We start from the raw sequence: 17,300 nt of genomic DNA on the forward strand, positions 1-17,300 counted from the left end.
CGGGCTGGAAGGAGCGTCCCCGCCGGCGGCGGCGCGGAGCCCCGGGCGGGCCGCGGGCTGGGCTGGGCGGCCGGGGCGCCGCTGTGTGCCCTGCCCTGGCACTCGCCTCCTCACGACCCCTTTGGAGGTAGGTGATATCAGTGCCCTCATTTACAAATGAGTAAACTGAGACACAGCGGGGTGCAACAGTCAGCCAAGGTCACGCAGCTGGTGATGGAGTTTCACAGCATCCAAGCACAGGAAAAAGGACGGGAAGGCTCCACACCGAACGCTGAGTGGTGTGATGGGTGCTTTGTGTCTTTCTGGATTTTCTGATGTAGCTGCACTAAACCTAAATCCTGGTTTCCTACTGATAAGGTCACAACGAAACAAAAGCCCCGCCCCGGAGTGGAAGTTGCGCATGCCCCATTGCCCCCCGTCCCTCCCGCTCCAGGAACTCCGCGCGCTGGGACATTCGGCCCGGCTGGCCATTTCCCGACCGACGTCAGGGCGCAGGGTCGAAAGTCAAGCGAGGAGGGGCGCGGAGTTCTTGGGGCAGGAGGGTGGCAGTTGAGGCCGTTGAGGAGGCGGCGGCGGCGGCGGCGGCGGCGGTGGTGGCGGCTCCGCGCTCAGGGGCTCCAGATGGAAGCGGCGCCGGGGCCCGGACCCGGGCTCTGCTGCAAGCCTGGCGGGCGGCTGGACATGAGTCACGGCTTCGTGCACCACATCCGACGGAATCAGCTCGCCCGGTACCGCCCCGCCCCGCGCCACGGCTGCCAGCCCCAGCCTGGCCTGGCTCGGCCGTCCCTGACTCCCGCTCGGCTCCCCGCAGGGACGACTACGACAAGAAGGTGAAGCAGGCGGCCAAGGAGAAGGCGAGGAGGCGGCACACGCCCGCGCCCACTCGGCCCCGAAAGCCCGACCTGCAGGTGTACCTGCCGCGACATCGAGGTGAGGCCGCCCGCCCCGCGCGCTCTTCTGCCCCCGGGCCCTCTGCCTCCACGCGCTCTTCTTTTCTGTCTGGGAAAAAACTATGTCCTAGCTCCCAAGGCTCATTTCATCTCCAACGTCTATCGCGACGCTCCCCGATCGCCGCTCAGTGATTCTGCCCGCAGCACAGGGAGGGCTCAAGGCCCGCAGTTAAGCATCACTATTACCGGACCTCCCTCAGAGTCGGCAAGTTGTCCGCCGCTTTGCCCCCAGCGTACTATATTTTCGCACTCCCACCAGCTAACAGGAAAAAAGTTTGGCACAGCTCTAGGCGACGAGGACGTAATTGTGGAATAAAGCCCAAACCCAGTTAATGGGTTTTTTTCCCCAGCTTACTTGTGATCTAGAGATTACAATAGTTAACGTGCGATGCTAAATTTTTTGAGCTTCTCTTATGAGTGTTTTTAGAGCTTATGTGCAGTCATTCATTTAGCTTTCAGAGGATCCGGTAAGATGGGAACTATTATCATTTCTGATTCACAGTCAGGGAAACAGGCAGAGAGAGGTTTCGTAACTTGTTGGAGATATCAGAGAAGTAAATGGCAGAGCCTGGATTTGAACCCAGGCAGAGCCCTATTCATCTCTCCACTACCTTACAACCGTGTAGACAGATGTGCATTGTATACCGACTGCGTGGTAGGACTGTGCTGGTCCTGGGGCAGGGATACAAAGGTGAATAAAATTCCTGATGGGCGGCTGATTTCACACACACACACACACACACACGCACACGCGCACACACACACACACACACACACACACAGAGGTACGTTCTGGGTCCATGAGAAGATTGGGGCTTTACAATATGTTTTCCTGTATCATCTCTGGGCAGGGGTTCCAGCAGCCTTCCTCCCTTCCCTCTCACTCTGGTTCATCCTTCCAGATGGCTCTACCCACCCAAGCACCCCAGGCTGTGAGGAGTCTGGTGAAAGCAGCAGTAGTGGCAGCTCTGAGCCAGAGCTCCCTGGCCATCAACTCTTCTGCTTAGAATATGAGGCGGACAGCGGAGACGTCACTTCAGTTATCGTGTATCAGGTACGCCCGATGGAAACAGCTGCAGCCTGAAGGTCCTGGGCCGTGATGGAAATCACTGCCGGACCTGGAGCCACTGTTTTCCTCAGGGCCAGTGGGAAGTGTTTGCTCCACATGAGAGCACAGACTGCTGGGCAATGCTTTTGAGCACAAGTCACTCCCGTCACACAGTGATTCTCAGCGGGCAACAGGGAGGGCTCACGGCCCCCAGTTGAGAGCCACTATTACAGGGGACACCTGGGAAATGACAGACATTGGCAAGAAGTTGTGAGTCAAACAGAGTTCTCTGAGAGTGTTGTCTAGGGACAGGGCAGGTCGCCTTTTCAGAAGAGGCCAGGCCCTGAGCTTCCTGACCCTTCCTCCATGTAGGATGATGATCCAGGAAGGGTGAGCGAGGAGGTGTCAGCACACACGCCTCTGGAGCCACCCATGCGAGAGGCCCTCAAGTTGCGCATCCAGGAGGAGATTGCAAAGCGCCAGAACCGACACTGACCAGACTGGAGTCACTGTCCAGGGAGCCGCCCCTAGTTTGGGGGTGCCAGGACCAGTCTGAGCTGATCTTGAGGACCGCCCCCCCCCCCCCCCGCCCCAGAGCTGCCACATCTACAGGAAAAGGGTGTCACAGGGACTACGCCTGGCCACCTCCCTTGTAGCCATTCTTTCTCGTATATTGGCTCATTTGACCAGCCTAATGTTCTGGACGTTTTTGAGAATTTTGTTTGGTTAGCTTGGTGTTCTGGAAGCAGAGATTCCGGAGAGAGATGAGGCTTATGAGACCTTCTGCCAACGTGCTGCTTTCTCACCAAGGTCACATGCCCCAGGGCATCTGACCACGCTGCTCCGCCCAGCTCCATAAGCCCCGTTTGTGATTTTATGGTTCCTTTCTTCTGTGTTTCTGTTCACTTCCATCCGTGCTTTCCTAGATCATCTTTTCAGCTCTGTTTCTTTGTTCTTTTCTTTCCTTCATCTTTTTTGTCTCCCAATCCATCAGTTCCACCCCACCCCCCACCTCCCAGTGTGACTGCTCACCTACGGATGCTCAGGACTTTGGAGATGGGGTACTGGGGTCTACCTTTCTAACAGGCTCTCTCAGTAATTCTGATACCAGTCGAGGGAGATGATCTTCTTTGACGCCTACCTGTGAGGATGTCTTCCTCCCCTTCCGTGGTTTTTGCAGGTTTCTCCCATGCTCCACCGCTTCACACAGTCTAGGTAAGGAGATCTAGAAAGATGATGCCAGGACTAAACTGTGAGGATTTCTTGCAGCAAAACCTGCCAGGGTTCGGACTACAGAATTCCAGCTTCCAGCCTCATCCCTAGCTGTGAACAGACCATCCTCTGCTCAGGCTAAAAGGGAATTATCAAAACAAGCCTGAAACCGCGTTTCCAAATGTGATTTAACAGCCTTGAATGTACATACAAAGGGAAATTCAGCATTAGCAATAATTACCTGTTTCAAGCCCTAGTTGGGAAAAAGAAAAAAAAAAAAAAAAGCCTGAAGAGAGCCCTAGAGGGAGCGAAACAAGCCTCCTTCATCTGCCCTTCCCTTGCTCTGTGCTTTCTCCTTTCCTACCTCCCAAGAGTATAGAGTATATAAAACTCCCAGTAGATCCTGAGAATAAAGATCCCAGGAATATCACTGCTTTCACCTAAGTGAACATTTTTCCTAATGCAGGGTTGGGCTACAGTCTGAGAAATCCACAAGCAATCCCATGCACTGCAGTTTCAAGCCACTTCAGTTTTCCAGCAAATGGGCCTAACCTCAGTGACTTGAAGTATGGGGTTTAAGTGAGCCCGTGAGCAGAGACTTCTTCAAACCAAAGCCCCCTGCCCCAGAGGTCTTTCCTCATCAGGGTCTCAAGATCAGTCTGGCTGGTCCCTCTCAGCAGCTTTTCTCTTAAAGGACACCTGAGAGCACTTCTGGTTCATGCCCTATACACCCCTGCAAATCTGCCCCCTCTGAAATGGGGCAAGGCAGCTACTTCGACTCCATCGTTAAAATGCAGCAAGTCGCAGCTCGCAGGGAAGGTGAGTGAGGTGGGTAAATTAGAAGGACCTGGTTGTGAAGGCAGCCAGGGACCAGCACGCTCTTGAGCCCCAGGGCTGGCCCAAGGTTAAATGCCTTAAACTTGCCAGTCCTGGGCTCAGTTCTACTTTCGAAGGAGAAAGTCTGTCCTCATTCAGCCAGGCTGCAAGTGCCTTTTGACTTTTAACGTTAACTACCCTCCAGAGCCTCCCGGGTCAAGGAGACTATGCCATACTCTCTCCCCAATCTTCCTGCAGCTCAGCACCAGTCATTTTAGTCTTCCAGCTCTTCAGCTGATCTTCTGACTTGGACATAGGATTTCACTGGAACTTTTAGGCTTCCTAGTCTGGAAATATTTTGAGGTTCGTCTTCTCACGGCTGGATGGCCCGTTTCCTGGATTTATTATAGAATTTAGAAACAAGTCCAGAAGAGGAGGTTGGGGGCATGGCACCTGAAATTTTAGCCTCCATTCCTGTGAGAATTGTGTACCTATCCTGTCCTTCTGTGTGTTTATCGTGTAATCCTAACACTCTCAGGTAAGAGAATGATGGTAATATCTTGCTTGCAAGCTTTTTCTTGAGGCCCTTTGCTTTATATCAAGTGCATATCAAATATTTTCCACTCAAGAAAACATGCTAATTTGTGCCACGAGACTATATAAAGCGCTAAGCCTGGTACTTAAATGAGGCATTGTCCTTCAGAGCAGGCCTGTTGGTGGTGATGGTGCCATCACTCCAGGTGTGCCTGAGATGCTTCTCTGGTGATGGCCCTCAGCCCACTGACAGCCTTACAGCTTCGCTGGTTGCTTCTGCCACACCTCATCCCAGTCCAAGGTAGTACTATCCAGTATGGTTACCGGATTTGCCTCTCGATGTCTTCCAGCTGTTTTCAAATATCAGTGCTTTGCCATCAAGGAGCATGTTCCAGAGCATTTCCCAGAGGCTCTAGAGATGTCCCAAAGAGGACTGTCCTGTGCTGTTTGGTGCAGTGGCAACAGCATTAGACTAGCTGGGGCTTTCCGGCAGACTGCTTCAGAATCAACACTCATTTAACTAGATATATTCTCAGCCGCCTTAAAAAACAAAGTCTTGTAGCCTGACAAGCATATCTGATGTTCATCCAAAACGAAGTGATCTTCACTAAGGCTAAGCCTTGGATTTTACGGCTTTGTGTTTCCTGGGCCACAGTGGGTGATTACTAATAGAAGGAAGGTGGGGCCTGCAGGGGCTTTGGGCTGTGTGAGAGTAAACACTAAAGCTTGAGTTCCAGCCAGCTGGCAAGTGTGGAAGTCTTTGAAGAAGGTAACGCAAGAACAGAAAAGGAGAATGCAAAGCTTTTTGTACTGAGTGAGAGTAGGAGCCCAGCCAGCCGGTAGGACCAACGTGGGCAATAAGAAATGCTTGTTCCTGGACTTCCCTGGCAGTCCAGTGGTTAAGACTCTGCGCTTCCAATGCAGGGGACGCAGGTTCGATTGCTGGTCGGGGAGCTAAGATCCCACATGCCTCACGACGTGGCCAAAAAAAATGCTTCTCCCTGTGGATGAGCGTCTGAAAGGGACATTCCGTCTCCATTGTTCCACTCTGAGGGGCACTGCCATCTAGAGATTAGCCCACGAAACTGGAAGAAACCCTTTGGGGTGGGGGGTATCCAGTTTGTTGTGCATCTGGCAGGATCTGTGGATGGTAGGGTAGGGATCCCCCAGCTGGTCACAAATATAAATGGGGCATATAGAAAGAAAACTAAGGACAGATTACTTTCCTACCTCTGAGCCTTCTTTGGGAAGAAGAACCATGGAATGGTGACAATTATCTGAAACGTTTTAAGCTCCCTCCTTGAACTCCTGTCCCTGAGGAATCAAATGACCAAGCCACCCCAGATTTCCCCAGGAGGTGGAGTGATGCCAGAAGGGAAGAGAGTGAATGGCCCCTCTGCCTTTCCCAGAGCCACCAGAATGAGACTGGTTGCACTGGCTGTGTCGTGTTAAGTGTGTAAAAAGCTATACATTCTTCTCTTTTCTCATTTCGTTTCTGCGTTTGGATGAATAAAGTGACATGGAAATTATTTGAAAATCCTGGAAGGAAGGTACTTTTCAAATACAGTATTTTTTTCAGCCAATAAACTTACTATTTTTATAGCACTGTTTTTGCCAAGAGTTGTGAAATCACTTGTGTACATAAGGAAGTGAAGATTACATGCTGCCCTACAGTCATTCAGCAGCGCAGAATCAGCACTTGAAATCTCATCTCTTGTTCTGCCTATTTTAAGAACTGTCCTGGTTGGAGCATAACAAGTAGACTCACGTGGCATTAGAGCTGGAAGGGCCTTTTAAAGACATCTGGTCCTACTTTTTACCTGATACGCAACTCCTCCCTACCGACTACCCACGAAGAGCCCTTCTGTCTTGGGCTAATTCTCTGTTTTAGGGATGACTCCGATTGTCATGTTAAACCCAAATCTGCCTCCTTGTCAAGGCTCTGGGGTGCTTGCCTTACCCCTACTTTAGGATAGAACGGCCAGTTTAGAACCTGAGTAGCCTTCTCAGGCCTTCCCCATGATCGTGGTGGGAGAGGAACTGAAACCCAGCTCAACAGGTGATAGTAAATGTTGATTAAGAATTGCAAAGCTTCCAGGGGCCTTCTTTGGTGGTCCAGTGGTTAAGACTTCGCCTTCCAATGCAGGGGGTGCAGGTTCCGTTCCTGGTCAGGGATCTAAGATCCCACATGCTTCCCCGCCAAAAAACCAAAGCATAAAAAACAGAAGCAATATTGTAACAAATTCAATAAAGACTTTACAAATGGGCCACATCAAAAAAAGAAAATATATATATTTTTTAAATTGCAAAGCTTCCAAAGCAGTAGGAAATGCTGAGCGTTCAGGGCACCATTGGGCAGATGAGAAAAAGGTGCCTGCTCCAAGGACAACACCCCTGGGCAGGAAGGTGGTGCTTCTTGGTAAATTAGAAAGAGGCACTCCCTTGTCCTGGGGCACAGCATGGCCAGCGGACGGACTGGATTTTCCACCCCCCGGTCCTTCAGCCAGGTATTCTTGTACAGTGATCGCTGTGCACTGCCATACTTTTTGACCCTGATTTAACTACTTGTGCTGATGCAATTTGGAAGAGGGCCCTCCAACAGGTTTCCTGTTTGCATTTTTACCTTCCACTAGGCCCAGAAAGGTTTCTCCTTCCTCAAGCTGTCGTCCAGTTAGTTTATCTTCTCCATTTCCCCCATGGTACAGGGCCCTGTTTCTGCGTATTACATTTGCTTCACCAGTGCTGCTGAACTTAAGCTCCCTGGTTCCCAGCAGCCTGGGCCCATGCTCCCTTCAAGTAAAGGTCTGTCAGCCCCAGTGTTGTCTCACAAGGGCTCCAACAGATCTGCTGGGCTCCCGTTTAGAGTGCCAGTTACACTTCCAGTGTGTGAAAGGAAGATTTCCTGCTCCTTTAATCATGAAAAGAATGTCTAGGAGGGCACCCTTGGCCTGTTAAGTGTGGACGAAGAATGTCTCCTGCCATGTCAGGAAAAAAGATGTGACCATCAAGTCTGCAGCCATCCCCAGCTGTGCACCCTGAGGGGATTCAGGGTGGAGAAAAGCAGGATACTGGCCCTAGATAATTAAGGTGCATATCAAAGGAATGATTTCAATGAGCCCAGACTCTTGTATCTTCCCATACATAGAAAAGCGCTAATTCATTAACTTGAGGTGTCTGTTTACTGGTCTTTAACAGTAAGCTTTTGATATTACAAATACCTGGGTTTTGCAAAAACTCCCATCCTGGCTTCTCCCCTGCTTCTTTGGAGCAGTCCCTCAGAGGTATCCGAGGGGCTTCCTCCAGGGCTTGAGTCCTCAGAAAGTCTACCGAATAAAACAATTCTCAACTTTTAGGTTGTGCATTTTTTTCATTCAACATAAATTTTGGTGAAGCTGTTGGGTAACTTATCCTCACAGTATCCTGTTTGCTTTTTCCCAGATTGCTCTGGGTCTCCTGCCTTCCTCTCCTCTCTTTTGCCTCCCAACACCTGGCCAAGTGTGTCTACTTAGAATGGATATTGTTTCAAGTGAGTGTTCAGCAGTCAGGAAACACATTTTGGACACTGACTTCTGGACAGTACACTGTGTACTTGTACCCCTGAAAATAAAATGTATCTGATGAAAGTAGCCCTCCTCCAGAGTTTGCTGAGCCGAGGGAAGCAAAAGCCAAATCCAGAGCGCTAGTCCCCTAAGGAACAGCCAAGGCTTTGTGCTTGCTTCTCTGCAAACCCGCCTCGCCTTGGACAGCGGCAGGCACGGGGTGCCACATGGAGGGAGGCTGCCCGAAGTCACTGTCGGCCAGTCCAGGCTGCAAAATGTGCGCGGCGGCTGAGGGAGGCTTCCTCCAGCCACGTGCGCGGTGACAATCACACGTGCAGCGGGAAGGCAGTGCACACCCGGAGCTCCCCGCCTCCCGAAGCTTCCCCCGCAGGTGGAGGTAGACGGCACTATCCTTTTGGCATCGGTGTCAGACGTTCCGCTGGGGTCCCGTGCCACCGCCCTCGGCGTCCAGGTCCCCAGAAGTCGGGGCACCGCCCACCCTTCCAGCGTGACGCGGGCGCGGGGGCTCGGGAGTTGTAGTTCCCGGATGGGCGCGAGCGCCAGGGCTGGGGCGGCGCGGACTCCACGTCCCGGCGGGCGGCGCGGCTCGGTCCGGGGCGCCGGGGGAGGGGCTGCTCGGCCCTTTAAACCATTCAGGGCAGCTCCGAGGGCCGCAGCCGGGGACGGCGCCACGCGGGGGCCGAGCAGAAGCGGCGGCGGCGGCGGCGGGGCGCTCCGGGGAGGTGCGTACTGGGCCCCTTCGTCCCCCGGACCTGCGGAGGCGCGGGTCCCCGGATCCCGGGGCCTCGCGGACCGTGGGCTCCGGGCGCCCTCGCGAGCGGGAGCGGGCCGGGCTGAGCTTCCCGCGTGAACCCGCCCCTTCCCCGCAGCGCTGGTGGTCAGGTGGCTGCCTGCCCCCGGCCGCCTCTCCACCCAGCCCCGGATCCCCTCCCAGGCTTTCCTTGGCGTGGCCCCCTGGACTGTCCTGACTCCAGCCCCTCTCCCAGCCCGGGACCCTCAGGCCAGGGAGAGTGGCCCCCTTTCCAGATGTTAGGGCCCCGCGGCGTTTCTGAACATCTGGGTGGAACGCGGAGGCCCCCGGTGGATGCCGGAGGGTGTCCACGTTGCGGCGGGGGCTCAGCCCGAAGTGTGGGCGCTCAGAGCCGCAGCGGGAGCCCTGCATCTGGTGTTGACCACCTTCCTCTCCCCCGCACCGGCTTTGGCCAGCCACTAGACCCTGGACTTTGACCTGTCTCTCTCCACCAGGCCCGGGCAGCTGATGGTTTTGGCGAAGTACCTTAAGGTAGCTGGGTCCACACCCTCTTCCCCACCTACCTCTTGTCCTCCCCCCACACCACCACCACCCTGGCTCCCCTCCCTCATGACCGCCTGGATCCTCCTTCCTGTCAGCCTGTCAGCATTCTCCATCACTGGCCTATGGACTGTGTGAGTAAAGAGGGGGATGGGGGGAGGCAACTAGGGGACAAAATGGACCCAGGCTGAGAAGGGACAGGACCCAACAGGAGCCTGATGGCACACACAAAGTCCCTTGTCCTGTTGCAGGCTCCAGGGTGGTACCCAGGGCCACTCTGGCTGTCTGCAAAGCCTGGCCTGGTGCCTGGGCACACAACCCCTTGGGACAAGCTGGCACCACTGCTGTCCAGCAGGGTGGCCCTGACAGACACACTTCTAGCCAGGGCAACTTCCAGAGGTCCTCTAGTTTGGGACTAGGCTGTGGGTTCTAGAGTAGCATCAAGCCCCAGGACCACCCCAGGTTGAGTCCCCGGAAAGGACAATAAGGCTGAATGGGGGCAGAAAGGAAAAGAGTCAGTGGGAGAAGGCTGGGTGCATCATGGGGCAGGGTGACAGTTGTGCTCCCGCAGGTATGCCATGGCCGTGATGAACCACCACGTGTGCCCCGTGGAGAACTGGTATGGCGCACTCTGCAGACAGCCTCACTCTAAAGCTCCCTTCATCTCTGTTCCCTCTGGGGCCGGGGCTGCCTCGAGCCAGATGGAGACACTGGGCCTCACTGCTCTTCTCTGACATTGGCAGCGCCTGCCCCTCCCCAGGCATGGCTTCGTGCCCACCTACCTGCTTCCCACCGTCATTCGCCCCTTTGGCTTCTGTCTCAGGGGGGCCCTGGGAAGTGGGCTCTTCTGCCCCTGCCAAGGGAGGTCTGGGAGGGTGGTCTCCGAGAGGCCTGAGGCTACAGGCCAAGGGCCTGGGGGAACCCCTTTCCCCCAGGCTACTCTCTGTCCTGCCTGCCAGGTCCTACAACGAATCCTGCTCTCCTGACCCCACTGAGCAAGGGGGCCCCAAGACCTGCTGCACCCTGGACGATGTCCCCCTCATCAGGTAAGGCCTAGAAACCGTGCAGGTCACAGAGACCCAAGGCCCTGCTAGACTCCCAACTAAGCCCCCCCAGCAAAGGCCTGTCCTTGGGTCTCAGGAATAATAATTCCATTAAGAGCACTTAATTACAATATTACTTACCAGTTACTATGTACCGGACCCTGTGCTGAATGCTTTACATGCGTAGCGGCATTTAATTCTCCTAGCACTAAGGCAGCTGTTGTTTTCACCGTTTTATAGGCAAGGAAAGTGAGACAGAGCTATGTCATCCATCCAGGTCCCTCAGCTAGTAAGTGGGGGCACCTGGATTTAAGTTCAAGCTCTCTGTTTGCCCAGCCCAAGTTCTGGCTTAAGGGAAGCCAGACCTCCTGCAGGCCTTGACGGTCTCAGGGAGTCCAAGAGCCTCGGGGTCTGCCGAGCAATCCTGGGCACTGCCTACCCCAGCACGCACACCAGCTCTGCCTTGGGGGGTGTGGCCAGCCTAGGGCCAAATGTTTGTGAGGGACCCTGGCCCTTCTCATCAGTCGGGCTTGCCTGCTAAGGAACAGGCACAGATAAGGCAAGGGAGAGCAGGCGGGCCAGAACGGGGCCTTCCGGTGCTCCTGCCCCCCCCTCACTCTGTCCTCGCCCCCTCCTCTCAGCAAGTGCGGCACATACCCCCCAGAGAGCTGCCTCTTCAGCCTCATTGGCAACGTGGGTGCTTTCATGGGTGAGTTGTGCCCTCGGCCCGACCACCAACCCGCTCAGTCCCGCCCGCCCTCACACCTGCTCCCCAAAGAGGCCCAGGAAGCCTTGGCCTCGCGCCGCCTACCCCGTCACGAGCTAAGGCCAGCGGGGCCACTTCTCTTCCGTTCCTTGAAGGCCCAAGGCTAACTTGCACACGGCCACGCCGGTAGGGCACACCACCCGCCTGTCCGTTCCCTTCCTGCCCTCAGAGTATCTGGGGAAAGCTGGTGGGCTCGCTGGGCTGGGCCAGGGCCAGAGCCGGCCCCACCTGTGCTCTCCTCCCCCAGTGGCCCTGATCTGCCTCCTGCGCTACGGGCAGCTCCTGGAGCAGAGCCGTCATTCCTGGGTCAACACCACGACGCTCATCACAGGCTGCACCAACGCTGCGGGCCTGGTGGTGGTGGGCAACTTCCAGGTGTGCCCGCCCGCCCACCTCTTGCACTTCCCGAAGGGGGCCAGGCTTTCGGCAAGGGCCCTCAGTTTCCCGAGGGTTGACCCAAGCTGTGGGTCTGCCCCTCAGGGTTGGGGGTGGGAAGAACAGGGCCCGGGAGGGGAAAAGCCCGGGAGGGAGGGACGGAGCGGGGTGGAGGGGGCTGCTTCACGGGTCGGCCCCTCTCTCCGGGCCCAGGTGGATCACGCTAAGTCTCTGCACTACGTCGGAACCGGCGTGGCCTTCACTGCTGGGCTGCTCTTTGTCTGCCTGCACTGTGCCCTCTCCTACCACGGGGCCACTGCCCCCCACGACCTGGCTGTGGCCTACCTGCGGATTGTGCTGGCAGCCATCGCCTTTGTCTCTCTGATCCTCAGTATCCTTCCAGGACAGGGCGGCCAGGAGCTCCTCCTGTAGCCCAGGCCCTCTCCCACCCAAGATGGGGATCCGCCCCCACCCGGGGTGGTCTTCTGCCCCCCTGTCCCGGGAGGTGAGGCCTGGTCCTCGGCCCCAGCCTAGCCGCATATCCGGGAAGGCAGAAAGGGTGTCGCCAGGCTGCCGCCCATCCCACCGAACATTTCCTTAGCCCCATCCCAGGCGGGGTCTTCTTCATCCACGAGAGCTCTCAGCTGCAGCACGGGGCAGCCCTGTGCGAGTGGCTGTTTGTCATCGACATCCTCATCTTCTACGGCACCTTCAGCTATGAGTTCGGGGCAGTCTCCTCGGAGACACTGGTGGCCACACTGCAGCCTGCCCCCGGCCGGGCCTGCAAGTCGTCCGGAAGCAGCAGCACCTCCACACACCTCAACTGTGCCCCTGAGAGCGTCGCCATGATCTGAGGTCTGGGGAGGGTGGCTGGCCCGGCCTCCGCAGCTCCCCACCCCGTTATCTCCTTTGCATTTATTTTGTACCAAAAAACGATTTTGAGAAAGTATTCTGTTGGGACAGAGGCTTCCTCGCTCCTGGAGGAGTGGCCATCCCACACCCACCTGTGCCATACAGGAGCGGGCCCTGGCAGCTGCCCAAGCTGTGCACAGCCTGCTCCCCACACCGCAGTGTTATTTTTATGTTTTAAAGGTCACGTATCCTCATTCACCCAGCCAGCCCTTCAGGTGCCTTCTACTCCCCCAGTGCCACTGGGGTTTCCTGCTGCAGGAATTGGGGGCTGGGAACAGCAAGAGGGACAGCAGTCTGGGGGCGGGGGTGAGCACTCCTTAGTCTGTGGGAAGGCCCACTTCTGGGCCCACTGAGCTGCACTGGGACTCTTCACTCTGTCCCTTTCTTTAGGGCAAATAACACAGCAGAACCACGTGGGTATTTTAGTACTTTTTTATATATATATATCTATTAAAAGAATTCTAATTTGCATGTTTGTAGTCTGTTCTGGAGAGTCGGAGAGGGCCTGATCCTGGCTTTCCCTAGGCAAAGGATGGGAGAAAGCCTCTGCCTCCAGGGAGGGTCCTGAGTGCCCGCTGCTCTTTGAGAGCAGGACTGCCAAAAACGAGGGATGCCAAGTGCTATCCAAATACCCCGCAAGGGCTTGAAGCCCTTTCTGGGCCTTTAAACAGTCTAAAGAGCCGACTCGATCCTTTCACACTTCCTGTCCTGCTCAGAGTCTGGTTTGAAGCTTGATTCCACACTAAGGGATATGAGGAAGGGAGGATACAGAGAATAACTTGCAAATGTTTGTTAGAAGCAATCTTTGCAGTGACGCTAAAGAAAGCCCCTGGGATTCTAAAGTTGACTAAAGATTGCAGGGGGAGGGAGAGAGATGGGCTAGTTTTTCTTTACCGTTTTTAAGTAACTACTGGCTGCCAGACCCTGACACATTTTGCTTTCCAACCACAGACACAGAGGCCGAAGCCCTGGCTGGTCTGGTTGGTGGCCAAGTTCTTGACCTGGGCCCTGCTGCCCTGAGGCCAGCAGGCTTGGCAGAGAGGGATACGCAGCCTGGTATCTTCTACGGTTCAGGACCACCTTCCCCCATAGCAGTAGAGACCCACTGGAGGGTACAGCGTCCCTGCCCAGGCCTGTGAGCAATGGAGCGGCAGGATGGGTAAAGAAACTTTTAATTAGAATCCGAGGCAGAAGAGGAAGGTGGTGTGGAGGAGGACTGGTGTGCCGTCCCAGCCACCTCATGTGTACATGGCTCCATGGAGGTTCTCGAGTCGGTGCTTCTGCTGCTGCTTGCGAGCCTGAAGGAAAGAGGGTGCACTGGGCAGGGGCCGTACCCCAAGGCCTGTGGGTGAAGGGACAGGGCAGCCACTGTGGGACTGGCTCACTGTCCTCAGGCCCTGGGCACCTGCGATGCCAAGGCTCTTGCCCCTCACTAAAATCACTGGGAAGGCCGCCAGAGTCAGGGACCATGAGGCCTACTCAGGCTTGCTGAGGTGGGGAACGAGAGCATCAAGGACGGACGCAGGGAGCCCCGTCACCACCCACCCCACTTACCCAGCCCCTACCTTATCTCGTCTATACTCCTCATAAGTGTCATCGTCAGTGGGCAGCTCGTGGCGGCACAGGGGGCAGGAATTTGTCTGGGAAAAGCAGTGCAGTGTACGAGCCCAGGTCTGGTCTTGATAAGCTGAAAACCGTCTCCAGCTCCCAAATCCCACCCCTATCCCTCTCCCGTCTCTGATCCCCCCAGTAGTCCATAAACAGAAAGCGGCTTGAGAACTGGGCCCAGGGCAGGGTGAGGGCTGGGAAAAAGGAAGCAGTACCTTGCTCAGCCAGGGCAGAATGCAGTTGGAGTGGAAGAGGTGATGGCAAGGCATCTCAATGGCAGTCTCCTCCTCCTCAAATTCCAAAAGACACACGGGGCACTTGAGCTCTTGAGGAGGGAGTGCTAATCAGGAGAGCTGCTATAGGCCCTACCTCCCAGCTCCCATTCCTGAAGGACACTTCTTGCCCCAGCCTGGCCTGGAAAACTGAAGAGCCAGACCATAGTCTGGCTTCCAGAGGGGGTGGGTCTGGCAGACCTGACCCAAATAGTGGAAAGAATTAGTGTTCTCACCAGCCTGAGAGCCCCTGATGACTGTCCTGGGGAGGTTCTCAACTGCAGTCTTGGCAGCAGGTGGAGGCAGGTGGTGATCCCAATCTACTACCAACCCCAAGTCTTCGAAGTCCATCCTATTGAAAAGGGACCTGGGAAGAAGAATCCAAGGTCAGAACCAAAGAAAAATCATACTTTTGGGGCTTCCCTGGTGGTCCAGTGGTTAAGAATCCACCTGCCAATGCAGGGGACACGGGTTTGATCCCTGGTCCAGGAAGATCCCACATGCTGAAGGGGAACTAAGCCCGTGCACCACAACTACTGAGCCCGCGCTCTAGAGCCCACGAGCTGCAACTACTGAGCCTGTGTGCCACAACTACTGAAGCCTGTGCGCTCTAGAGCCCGCGTGCTGCAACTAGTAAGTGCACGTGCCGCAACTACTGAGCCCGCGTGCTGCAACTACTGAAGCCCTTGCGCCTAGAGCCCACGCTCTGCAACAAGAGACGCCACCGCAATGAGAAGCCCGCGCACCGCAACGAAGAGTAGCCCACGCTCGCTACAACTAGAGAAAGCCCGTGTGAAGCAACGAAGACCCAGCATAGCCAAAACACAAAAAACAGAAAAACCCATACTTTCTCATTGCCCCCGCAGTCCACTAAGCATTAACAGATAAGTACTCTGCCCAGCTACTAGTACTAATAGCTACCCCTCAGTAGTGCTCACTACGTAAAAAGCACAGCGGGAAATGGCTTACAGCTGCCATCAGACAACCCCAAGCACGCAGGCTGTTTATTCCTATTTTACACATGAGACAACAGCTCAGAGAAGTTACCCAGGCCACGCAGGAATGACCTAGTAAAGCCAGATTCCAAGTGGCAGTGTGGCTTCCATGCTTGGAGTTCCTAACGAATATGCCTACTCACAGCCACACGGCCCCTACCCCGCCCCCATGACCCGCCTATTCCAGAACCTCCTAGAGCCCACTGCCCTGCGGCCCCGACTCCCCCGACTCGCCAGCTCGTCTTTTCCAGAACCCCCTTGCCCGGGCCCCTCCAAGGACGATCCAAATTATCGACTTTCCCCGAATCCCACTGTGGAACTAACTCTCCAGATTATTTATCCGTCCTCCTCTGAATCCACTGCCCCAGATAATCCACCTTCACCAGCCAGCTTCAGCCCAGTAACCTGCTGCGTGAGCCCTACCTCCCAGCCCCGCGCACCCACCTTGCGAGCTCCAGCAGCATGTTGGTTCGGGCATCCTGCTCGGGGTGCAACGGCTCGCAGTCGTGTTCATCGAAATAAGACGCCATGGCAGCGGGCCTGACACAGCCCTCAGACCACGCTGCACCTCAGCCTCGCGGTGCTGGCCAATAAACTGGCGAGTTGAGGGAGGGTGACCAATCATAGCATCCGAAAGGCGGGCACAGTGGCTCTTTCGCCTCAGGGAAAGCGGAAGTATTAATTTTCTCACCTTTCATTGGCTCGATTAAGTCAGGTGACCAAAGGCTGAAACCAATGGCAGGGGCCGGGGCTGGTCAGAAAATTTTCGTCTTGCAGTCCCAGCCTAGAGTAGGTTCGTGGGAGGGACGTGTGGATCGCGTCCCTAGAGCCCTGAAAAACCAAGGGTCTGGGCTGTAGGGGTCCTCCATCCGCTCTGCGGCTCAGAGAGTCTCGGCAGGACAGATGTCAGAGGTCTCTCAGAGAGGGAGGGAGGCCCTGGCCCAGGGATCATGGTTCTGCGAGCCTAGGATGCTTCCCGCTGCTCTGTCGCGGCCTCGCCGGGCACTTCTGCACTCTAATTTGTTCAGGGCTTGGCGCTTCACTCCTCCACGACTCCCGCAAAACAAACAAAAATTCCCTGCTCATTTCTTCTGTGTAAGGCACAATAATAAAGGGTGGGGCAGCCTCCCCAACCGAGAGGAGGACGATCCCTGCAGGGGAATCTAGGGCCTTACCAGCTCATGGAACTATCTGTGTGACCTTTAGCCCATTGCTCAACTTCTCCCCCAGCTTCTGTAAAACCAGTGGCTTGAACTGAACAAGTGGTTTGCATCCCTGGCTACCCATGAATCTCCTGGAGAGAGAAGAAGAGGAGGGGTTGCAGCTTTAGGGAAAAAAACAAAAAAAAACGTGTCTGATACTTAGCCTCAAAGATTCTGATTTAACTGATCTAGGCCTGGGAGTGGTATTTTTTTAATAAGCTCTACCGGTGATTCTGATGTGAGGCAAGGTTGAGAATAACTGCACTAAATGATTTGGATAATAGTTAGCATTTAGTTGGCATCTAGAACCATTACATTGAGAGATATTGTACATAGGGTATAAATACTCCTCAGGGTCATCCTGGGAACTAGTATCATTATCCCTTGTTACATATGTAAAACCCAAGTCCACATTCACAGGGCCTCTTAGTAGTGTTGCACACCTCAGTGCAGCACCGGGTGCTTGCCTCCATCTTCCCCGGGAAAGGCAGATGGTGGTGAGCCTAGCGAAAGTAACACGCTCTGTGCGGGTACAGCTCCACACAACTCGATGGTTTGTTCTTGTTTCTCCGTCAGTAGCCCTCACTCCATCTAACAAGGAACTGTTTCTGTTGCACACTTGACCCTGAATTCCCCTTCCCACCCACTCTTGAGTTTGACATGCAGTTAAGGAGTTCAGGCAGTGGCTGCCCTGTTTCCCAGGTCTTGGTAGGGCC

At 55.1% G+C, this 17,300-nt stretch overlaps 3 protein-coding genes across 4 annotated transcripts; 2 read left to right on the top strand and 1 right to left on the bottom strand.

The window, feature by feature from the left end:
• Positions 1-461: 461 nt before the first annotated feature.
• CUNH2orf68 (chromosome unknown C2orf68 homolog) lies at positions 462-3,649 on the top strand. Its single transcript, XM_029232379.1, has 4 exons — positions 462-728; positions 812-930; positions 1,853-2,004; positions 2,371-3,649. Exons 1-4 carry the CDS (start codon positions 622-624, stop codon positions 2,491-2,493), a joined length of 501 nt encoding a protein of 166 aa, XP_029088212.1. The 5' UTR covers positions 462-621; the 3' UTR covers positions 2,494-3,649.
• A 5,082-nt stretch (positions 3,650-8,731) lies between these two features.
• TMEM150A (transmembrane protein 150A) lies at positions 8,732-12,978 on the top strand. 2 transcript variants are annotated; one of them, XM_029232337.1, is made up of 8 exons: positions 8,732-8,842; positions 9,366-9,545; positions 9,983-10,030; positions 10,371-10,457; positions 11,096-11,163; positions 11,468-11,595; positions 11,809-11,986; positions 12,208-12,978. In XM_029232337.1, exons 2-8 carry the CDS (start codon positions 9,379-9,381, stop codon positions 12,447-12,449), a joined length of 918 nt encoding a protein of 305 aa, XP_029088170.1. In that variant the 5' UTR covers positions 8,732-8,842; positions 9,366-9,378; the 3' UTR covers positions 12,450-12,978. The 2 variants fall into 2 exon arrangements, with proteins under 2 accessions (XP_029088170.1, XP_029088169.1); XM_029232336.1 differs by lacking the exon at positions 8,732-8,842 and having other exon boundaries at positions 9,374-9,545; positions 9,983-10,457; positions 12,208-12,490.
• Positions 12,979-13,663: 685 nt separating this feature from the next.
• On the bottom strand, positions 13,664-16,184 carry RNF181 (ring finger protein 181). The gene is made up of 6 exons (XM_029232338.1): positions 16,074-16,184; positions 15,827-15,977; positions 14,624-14,754; positions 14,331-14,440; positions 14,073-14,147; positions 13,664-13,805 (listed from the first exon to the last, which is right to left on the bottom strand). Exons 2-6 carry the CDS (start codon positions 15,910-15,912, stop codon positions 13,746-13,748), a joined length of 462 nt encoding a protein of 153 aa, XP_029088171.1. The 5' UTR covers positions 15,913-15,977; positions 16,074-16,184; the 3' UTR covers positions 13,664-13,745.
• Between the last annotated feature and the right edge of the window lie 1,116 nt (positions 16,185-17,300).

This window comes from Monodon monoceros, unplaced genomic scaffold, assembly GCF_005190385.1.
Source record: "Monodon monoceros isolate NGI ecotype Baffin Bay Population unplaced genomic scaffold, NGI_Narwhal_1 Super_Scaffold_19, whole genome shotgun sequence".
Classification (NCBI taxonomy): domain Eukaryota; kingdom Metazoa; phylum Chordata; class Mammalia; order Artiodactyla; family Monodontidae; genus Monodon; species Monodon monoceros.

Coding starts and splice junctions, on each gene's coding strand:
- CUNH2orf68 (XM_029232379.1), top strand. CDS start 622: ATGGAAGCGGCGCCGGGGCCCGGACCCGGGCTCTGCTGCAAGCCTGGC. Junction 931..1,852: donor GTACCTGCCGCGACATCGAG/GTGAGGCCGCCC, acceptor TCATCCTTCCAG/ATGGCTCTACCCACCCAAGC. Junction 2,005..2,370: donor CTTCAGTTATCGTGTATCAG/GTACGCCCGATG, acceptor TCCTCCATGTAG/GATGATGATCCAGGAAGGGT.
- TMEM150A (XM_029232336.1), top strand. CDS start 10,033: ATGGCGCACTCTGCAGACAGCCTCACTCTAAAGCTCCCTTCATCTCTG. Junction 11,164..11,467: donor CAACGTGGGTGCTTTCATGG/GTGAGTTGTGCC, acceptor CTCCTCCCCCAG/TGGCCCTGATCTGCCTCCTG. Junction 11,596..11,808: donor TGGTGGTGGGCAACTTCCAG/GTGTGCCCGCCC, acceptor CTCCGGGCCCAG/GTGGATCACGCTAAGTCTCT.
- RNF181 (XM_029232338.1), bottom strand. CDS start 15,912: ATGGCGTCTTATTTCGATGAACACGACTGCGAGCCGTTGCACCCCGAG. Junction 14,441..14,623: donor CATCAGGGGCTCTCAGGCTG/GTGAGAACACTA, acceptor TCCCTCCTCAAG/AGCTCAAGTGCCCCGTGTGT. Junction 13,806..14,072: donor AGGAGTATAGACGAGATAAG/GTAGGGGCTGGG, acceptor TCTTTCCTTCAG/GCTCGCAAGCAGCAGCAGAA.